The sequence below is a fragment of the Anolis carolinensis genome, chromosome 2 (assembly GCF_035594765.1).
Source record: "Anolis carolinensis isolate JA03-04 chromosome 2, rAnoCar3.1.pri, whole genome shotgun sequence".
NCBI lineage: Eukaryota > Metazoa > Chordata > Lepidosauria > Squamata > Dactyloidae > Anolis > Anolis carolinensis.
In genome coordinates, this window is record NC_085842.1 from 90,478,688 (window position 1) to 90,486,787 (window position 8,100).

General features: G+C 39.6%; 1 protein-coding gene across 1 annotated transcript; it reads left to right on the forward strand.

Annotated features, from left to right (window-relative positions):
• Nucleotides 1-667: 667 nt before the first annotated feature.
• On the forward strand, nucleotides 668-7,088 carry LOC100551748 (ovomucoid). The gene is made up of 4 exons (XM_003223465.2): nucleotides 668-838; nucleotides 2,313-2,341; nucleotides 6,499-6,608; nucleotides 6,928-7,088. Exons 1-4 carry the CDS (start codon nucleotides 784-786, stop codon nucleotides 6,986-6,988), a joined length of 255 nt encoding a protein of 84 aa, XP_003223513.1. The 5' UTR covers nucleotides 668-783; the 3' UTR covers nucleotides 6,989-7,088.
• The last annotated feature ends 1,012 nt before the right edge of the window (nucleotides 7,089-8,100 follow it).

The window sequence follows — 8,100 nt, forward strand, 5'->3', positions numbered from 1 at the left end:
ATTGTCACCCTTAAGAAATAAATAAAAATTATATTGCAAAAAAAATTGCAAAAAGAAATGGACAGAGAATGAATAAATAACCTGGAATAACTTGTGGTTAAATGAATATTTTTTAGATAACAGAAAGAAAAACTCATAAACCCATTGGTAGAGCAACAGAGATGCTATATCTGCAAAAGCCTACTGAGAGCGCATTTACAAAAGCATGAGTTTTGGTCTAATAGACTCTTATTTCATGAGATGTTACAATCAGAAGGAACCAAGATCCTTAAACCTAGTAGATGTTTCAGTTTGGTGAGACTGCTAATTGAGGAAATCCAACACCAACAGTAACAAAAATGTGTATTTGCTTTTGGAGTGGCACAATTACATTTGTTTAATCAAATAGTTTTTATTAGTGTCAGAATTTCATTGTGTACATTTCTCAATGACGTTGTTTTTTAACTGAATTTCCAGGGTTTATTGTACATACCTTCTAACCTAATCCTTTTTATTATGTTCTTTCTTGTAGTTTACAACCAAGACAACAAGCACTTTTATCTACTGTTTGCTAACCATCTGTTCACGTCACATAAAGAAATATTGCAGCACTACAACTCACCTTCATGTTTATCTAATGTCCTATATTATATTTATTTTGTGTTTGTTTCGGCACCAAGGCCACAGCAACATGCCTATATACATGGGAAAAGGGCCAGGTGGTAGAACTTATCTTTGCCAGTGAAGTCTAAGGATCTGGAAGAGTGTTAGCAAAGAGTCAGGAAGAAATCCCCTAGCAAAGCCATGAAGACCATAGGCTTTCTTCTCCTCAGTCTCACACTCTTCTTCCTCTACTCAGGTAAGCTAAATATCGTATTGGTAAGTTTGCACTTTGATGAGACTCCTTGAATTTTGTTATCACATGATGCTTTCCACCCCAGAAAGGAGCACAATCATTGAAAGATATCCTGAAGGTCTCTTCATCTGAAACAATTCCATGGGATAGTGCAAGAAAATAAACATGTAAGGTTGACACTAGGTTTGGAGAATTTCTGGCCCTCCGAAGGCTGCTGTTTTGCAATTCTACCAGCCATAGCCAACAGAGACAGAATTGTGGAAGCTATAGTCCAACAATATATAGAGAGCTACACATCCCTCCCCCCTTGTGGAATACATCCTGTCACACAAAGATACTCAACATCTCAATGGTATATCCTAGTGGTTGTCCAGAACTGATGTCTTGCACACTCCTTGCTATGGGGAAAACAGCTTTCAAATGTTAAAACTACTGCCATTCTTACAGGGAAAGAAGGGGAGCTCCTGTAAGAAGACAAAGCATAATGGGGTTGTTGTATGTATTCCGGGCTGTATGGCCATGTTCCAGAAGTATAAGTACTTCTGGAACATGGCCATACAGCCCGGAATACATACAACAACCCTGTGATCCTGGCCTCTGCAACAACTAGTAGAACATAGATGCTGGTGAATACTGGTGTATATCACTAACAAAATGCCATCAACATACTTTTGGTCTTCAAATGACTGTCACATCATGAAAAATAGTCCTCTTGTAAAACATTCAGATGAAATTGATAAAACTATGTTTCAAATGAATTTGTGTAAATAATATATTTTTTCTTAATCTAATGTTGACAACTGATCTAATTATTTTAGTTAATTTGTCCTTTTTTCCACTGGGTACATCAGTGATACTTAACTTGTTCTTGCAATGTATGTCATTATGTGTGCCCTGGTGAGATAAAAAAGACAGTGGCATATGTAAGCACCGACAGCATGGTTAAACTGTGGAATGCACTAAATACAGTCATGACTGCTAGCTTGGGTGGCTTTGGAGAAGAATTACAAAGATTATTGGGTGCTGGATGCATCACTGGTTGTGTATTTTCTCCAATATAGCAGGCAATATGACTCTGGAAGACATTAAAAGGAGGGTGCTACTTTACTCATGTCCTAGGCTGCATTCATACCACATGATTATAATGATTCCATTTTAAACGCTATCATAACATCCTATAGATTCTTGGAATTTGCAGTAATAGAAAGGACATTTACAATCCTTGGCATCACCAAACTACAAACCCCAGGATTCGTTAGGATAGAACTATGGTAAATGAAGTGGAAAAAATTGTGTGGCATGGGTGCTTTTGAACTTCCCATAAGAAAGTTCACTTTGTGAACAGAATGGTGGGCTGGTGGGGGTTTTCTGATATTCTTCAATCTAGCTTTGCTGCAGTAAAAAAAACAATGACTTCCCATAGATTCCAATTTAGCATTGCTTTAAAGCTTACACCTCTTTGTTGCTTTGTTTCTAGATGTTGCCGTCGAAGCAAAACAAAAACAGGTAAGTGACAGCTAAATTTTCTAATGTATGCCATACTATACGTAACTGATATATAAACTGATCATTAAGATATGATACTTTCCCAAAACAAGTAAGAAATAATACACACATAAATATACATATATTCATACATACAGTTCTTTAGAAAATCAGACAGCCCCATAAACACAAAACTGCATTTAGAAACCATTAGTGCAAGAGTAAAGAAAAGAATGGTCCCTGGGATGCATGTGTCCCCAAAGAGAGCCAGTGTGACATAGTGGCTTGAGCATTGAACTACAACCGTGGAGACCATGGTTCAGTTTCCCACTCAGCGACCTCGGGCAAATCACAAACTTCAGCCCCAAAAAACCCTGTGATAGGTTTGCCTTAGGTTCAGCATCAATCTGAAATTACCTCAAGGCACACAACAACAACAACAATAACAACAACGAGCCTCCATCATCAATTGTGAGTGAAATTAATTTTTTAACATTCAAAAGACTATACACAAACCCTATGGAGCAGAGGTCAGTTTTGAGAAGGGCTTATTTAAAACCAGAAGTGATTCCCACTTTATTTCCTCATTTTTAAATGGCCCTTCCTGGTTTAAAAGTGACCAAGAACATAGCAAAACTACTTTTATCCCAGAATCTGAAATTCCCAGCACCCAGTTTTCTGTTACTTGAAAGATGAGAGCGCTTCATCTTTCATGAAGCATTCATTAGTTTTGATTGGCATGTGCATGTAGCAACTGTAAACCAAACCCATTATTTGAGGGGGATGATATATACTTGTAACACAGGATTCCGTCCTACCCTGATACCACAAGCTCTCACTCCACACCTACAATTTCATGAGCCCTAGAAAAAAAATCTTGTTTTAATTCTGTTTTTCCTGCTGATGTTATCTGCCTCCATGTCATTTCTTACTTTTTATGGTGATCCTAAGACAAATGTATCAAGGTTTGTTCAGAGGGGTTTTACTGTTTCCCTCCTCTGAGGCTGACAGAGAGTGACTTTTCCAATGTTACCCAGAGAGTTTCCATAGCTAAATGGAGAATTTGAACCTGGTGTCCAAAGTCATCGTCCAATGCTTAAACCATTGCCATTACTTCTACTTAATTCTACACTTCCAAAAAAACCCCTGCCTTTTCTAGTTTTGTTTAATGGAGTAAGGCAGCTGCAAACTTTAGACCAATGAGAGGGCCCCTTCACTCACTTCCATCCAGGGCCATAGCCAGGAAAAAAATTTGGGGGGGGGGGGTGTTGAAAATTTGGCAGGGTTGAACCCCTAACACACACACACCCAGCTACAGGCCTGTCAATATTTGCTTGAGATAGTACTTGCAGTCCTGGAGGACTTTTAAATCTTTACATTTCATAGACTTAGCATGGGGATTTGGTTAACCAGTTAAAATTCATGAGTTAACCAGTTGTTGTTTTTTTAACCTGAAAAATTTCAAAGGGGGGGGTGAACCCCTAACCCCCCCCCCTTCCCCGCTACACGCCTGCTTCCATCACTTTCATTGACATGCAGGTAAGGATGCAAGCCAAGGCTTTCTTTATGGTGGCACCTGGGTTCTGGAATTCCCTTAGTAGAAAGCCAGAACATTTATTTCCATTGGGAGATAAGAATTTTATTCCAATAGGCTTTTGAGAGCTGAAATTTTTAAAGAAAATACTGAAGATCTTACTTGACATTGTTACTAACTACATAAACATGAGTAGGAATGTTCTATTGACCCCTAAATCCCACATTAAACTCCAGGGAGTCATTCCATGCAATGGAGGTCTGTTTCATGGCCAAGCAGGGTGCTTCAGGACAATGAGGTTAACTGGCTTGCAGATTAGTAAGGGGCTGGGCTGGTGATGCTGAATTGTGCCTTGGAGGGGGGGGGGATTTCTGCTCTATAATACTCAGTTACAAATCCATGACTTCAGCACAAGATGCCAGCCAGGACTGTTCAGATAATGCTGTACTGTGATTTCAAGGTTGGGTTGCTGACCTGAAGGCTGCCAGGTTCGAATCCAACCCGGGGAGAGTGCAGATGAGCTCCCTCTATCTGCTCCAGCCTTGTGTGGGGACATGAGAGAAGTCTCCCACAAGGATGGTAAAAAAATCAAAACATCCAGGCATCCCCTGGGTAACGTCCTTGCAGATGGCCAATTCTCTCACACCAGAAGTGACTTTGAGTTTTTCAAGTCGCTCCTGACACAAAAAAAAGCTGTTTCCATTACACTGATTTCAAATTGCTTCCTATCATTTTTAGCGATATAAAATTTTATTGTTTTTAGTGACTTAAAAATGAAGGCATTTTAATGTGTGTGTGTGTGTGTGTGTATATATATATATAAATTCTGTTTTCAATTAGCTTTTTTTAAACGTCTTGACTATATTGTAGTATTTTAATAATTTTTCTTGCATTTTCATACGCAGTGTATAAGACATCTATGGAATCATCTACACTGTCTTATCATGCATGTTGGGGGCACAACCAGGAAGATCCATATCTTCCCTAGTATGGAGTGTGTGGGGACTGACTCTTGGGATCATCATGTGAATTCCCAGTGGGCAATCTTACAGTCATCCCACAGGCTCAAGCAGCCCGGGGAGGAGGGATGGCCGTGCCATCCTCCCATCCCTGGCCCCCCGTTTAGCCCCAAAACTTGCTTTCAAAGCCTCTGGATTGAAGCACAAGGCCTTTTCAGAGCTCCTGGTGTTTTCAAAGGATGTCACAGAGCTTTGGGGAGGGAAGGGGGAAATTTTCCCTCCTGAAACATCAGGAAATCAGGAGAAGTCTCATGTCTCAGCCTAGAGTGGAGTTTTGCAAGTTGTGATCCACACCACAGTAGTGTGGCGCCTATAGCCTACAGGTGTGTTGCATGAAAAATCTTCCCCTTTCCTGCTGCTCTCCCCACAAACAAAGCAAGGGCATGTGTTGAGGGCCCTTGGAGGAGGAAGAGGCAGCACCAGTGGGAGCAGCGGTGGAGGCGGCATGCAGCTACCAAAACATGCGCAGATGCAGTAGGTTAGGGCACTCTCTAAAGCACAGGGGTAGAGTGCTATAGTAGAAGTAGAGTGCTGGTGTGTTCAAGTCTATGTACTTACAACTTTTATTATTTGCACAATTTGTTTATTAAAATGGAGTAATTACCACAAAATGGATAAGTTTCTAATTAAGAAAAGTGTACAGGAAAAAATTCCAAACCTTGTTTATATAGTAAAGATTATATATAACACACACACACACACACACACACACACACACACACACACATATATATATAGTTAGTTTGGTTTAACCTCCAGTTCGCTAGTTAAACTGAATTACCATGTTGTGAAAGGATGCATGTATAAGCATGTCATCAACAAGTTTAGAAAATCCTGGTCTAAAGGCTTTGGAAGTACGTTTTAGGCTAAATGGGAGGCAGGTAATTACTATTCCCCCCCCCCCCCACACACACACACACACTAGAAAGTCAGGGTTTCAGCCTCCTGTTTGGCTTCCAAATTCAAGTGAAATTTGCAGTTTAGATGCCAATTTCACTCAAATTTGGAGCAGGGTAGGAAGGCCCTATGAATTAACTCTTCTCTTGCAATTGTTCTAATTTTGCGTCTCATTGGCTCCGACATATTTCATAGGATCCATGTAGCTTATTTTTAGTTGCTTCACCATAGTAATGGGTCTTATAGGCTGAATTGGAGTCCTCTGGCTTTCTAGGCCTCTTGGACCTCCAAACCCTGTTAAAGAAGACTTTCCCACTTCCTGGAGGCCTCTGTATAACATCCAACATCATACAATCTTCTTGTCCAATTCACATTCAATGAATGAATGTAATGTGCTCCACCTTTGAAAGATGTGGTTAAATTAAGAGTTGGTCCAGAAAAATCACTGGCAGGTTATTAGATAAAGGAATAAAGGACTTGAGTTTCAAAATGTTTTATAATGGGGCATTATTTCCCCCTCATGTGAGCCAACTCTTCACATTCCTCCCTGATATGGGGAAGTTTTCTACACATTTTTCTGGGAATGCAAGGGCTCTTAGAGGGGGTTGTCACTGTCAGAAGATTCCCAAGATTTCAGCCTGAGTTTATGTGATTATTTTGTCAAAACAGCTAAGAAATCTAGTCTAAAGTGGAAAATACTTCTGAAATTGCTGCTTCTCTCCCTGCAGCCTGCTTGTAAGGGCTACCCCCGGAATGCCTGCACCATGGAGTTGAAACCACACTGCGGTTCTGATGGCAATACCTATGACAACGAATGTTTGTTCTGTAATGAAGTTGCGTAAGTATCAGATTCACATGATAAACAACGGAAAAAGAGGAGCAGAGCCCTTCTGTAGATAGCTCTGAATTTTTAGCACTTTTAGCAACAGTACTGCAATTGATATTTATCCCAGCTAAACTCTTTCTTAACAAAAATAAGAAAAAAGAAAAAAGTAACCTAAAGGAACAATGGAAATAGAGAAAGGGAGCCATTTTACAAATGCTGGGTGTGACCAATAAGAAATGTAACAATGGGCAAATGACTTTATATTTTGTATTGATCTTTCTCTTAAGAAATATTCTGAGTTCTCATAATCTGTTTTGCCTTTTTTTATCAGCAAAACCCGTGGGAAACTTCGACTGAGTCACTATGGAAACTGTAAGAAAACCGAAAAGTAAAGAGCATCCATTAAACTAAAAAACATATCCTTCACTCATCCATCATTTTCTTGTTTCTGCTTGGCTTGATTTGATCTATCAATAAAGAAGATTGACAGCATTATGTCTGCTGGGGTTTTTCTCTTTCTCTCATCGAATTAGAATTTGAGGTAATCTAGTGAAGCTTAGTGATGATCAAAAGCAAACTCCCAAAGTCAGTTTGCCCTTCTTGACATTGCATCCATGTCCTATAAAGGATTCCCCCCATTTTCCACATTCCCTCTTCATTCTGAGTTACTTCCATTGATGCAAACTGAGTGCAAAATGCAAAATAAATTTATACTCAACTCAGCAAGGAGTGGAGAGTTCACAGTGGAATCTTACTTGCACAGTCGACTCAAGCAAAAGCAAACAACTGCAGCTTCTCCTAATTGGCATATTCCTGTTCTCCATCCGCAAGAAAATCTGCTATCTTGACCCTATTCTGATGTTGCTTGGCCAAACATGGTATTTAAATGTGGGACACACAGAGGAGGTCTCCTTTCAAGATATCTCAGCCTTTAGATTGGCATATAGAGAAAGAGGTGCTTCTTTAGATGATATTGAAAAATGTGATCTAGTTCCAGATCCAATAGATGCTTCACTTATCAAACAAGACATCAAAGGAAGAAGACAAGACACAACGTTGTTTCTTAAGGAGCTTGGCCTTCCTAGCCAAGGCTATAGTCAAAAAGTGAAAATGTCTTTGTTATTACAGCTACCCAAGGAGCAAATGACAAATGTAGAACCAGCATCTATAATTCCTGGTCTGCTCAAAGAGTCCTTTTTCTACCACAGGCTCCAAGTCTAGGAGCAAACTGATGGTGTGTTTTTTTTAGTTCGAATTACTGGCAAATACCTTAGGCATTCACCGTTTACATAGCTTCTATACAGAAGCATGTAAAACTTGGACAACTCCAGCAACAATGATTCAGTGACATAGACCTCATCTACATTGCTATATAAAATCCAGATTATCTCATTTGAATTGGATGATATGGCAGTGTATACTCAGATAATCCAATTCAAAGCATATAATGTGGATTATCTGCTTTGATAATCTGGATGATATGGCAGTGTGGAAGGGGCCATAG

What these genes read in the sequence shown, in the direction of transcription:
- LOC100551748 (XM_003223465.2), top strand. Translation starts at nt 784, where the DNA reads ATGAAGACCATAGGCTTTCTTCTCCTCAGTCTCACACTCTTCTTCCTC. An exon ending in TCGAAGCAAAACAAAAACAG is followed by an intron (nt 2,342 to 6,498) that starts GTAAGTGACAGC and finishes CTCTCCCTGCAG; the next exon opens with CCTGCTTGTAAGGGCTACCC. An exon ending in TTGTTCTGTAATGAAGTTGC is followed by an intron (nt 6,609 to 6,927) that starts GTAAGTATCAGA and finishes TTTTTTTATCAG; the next exon opens with CAAAACCCGTGGGAAACTTC.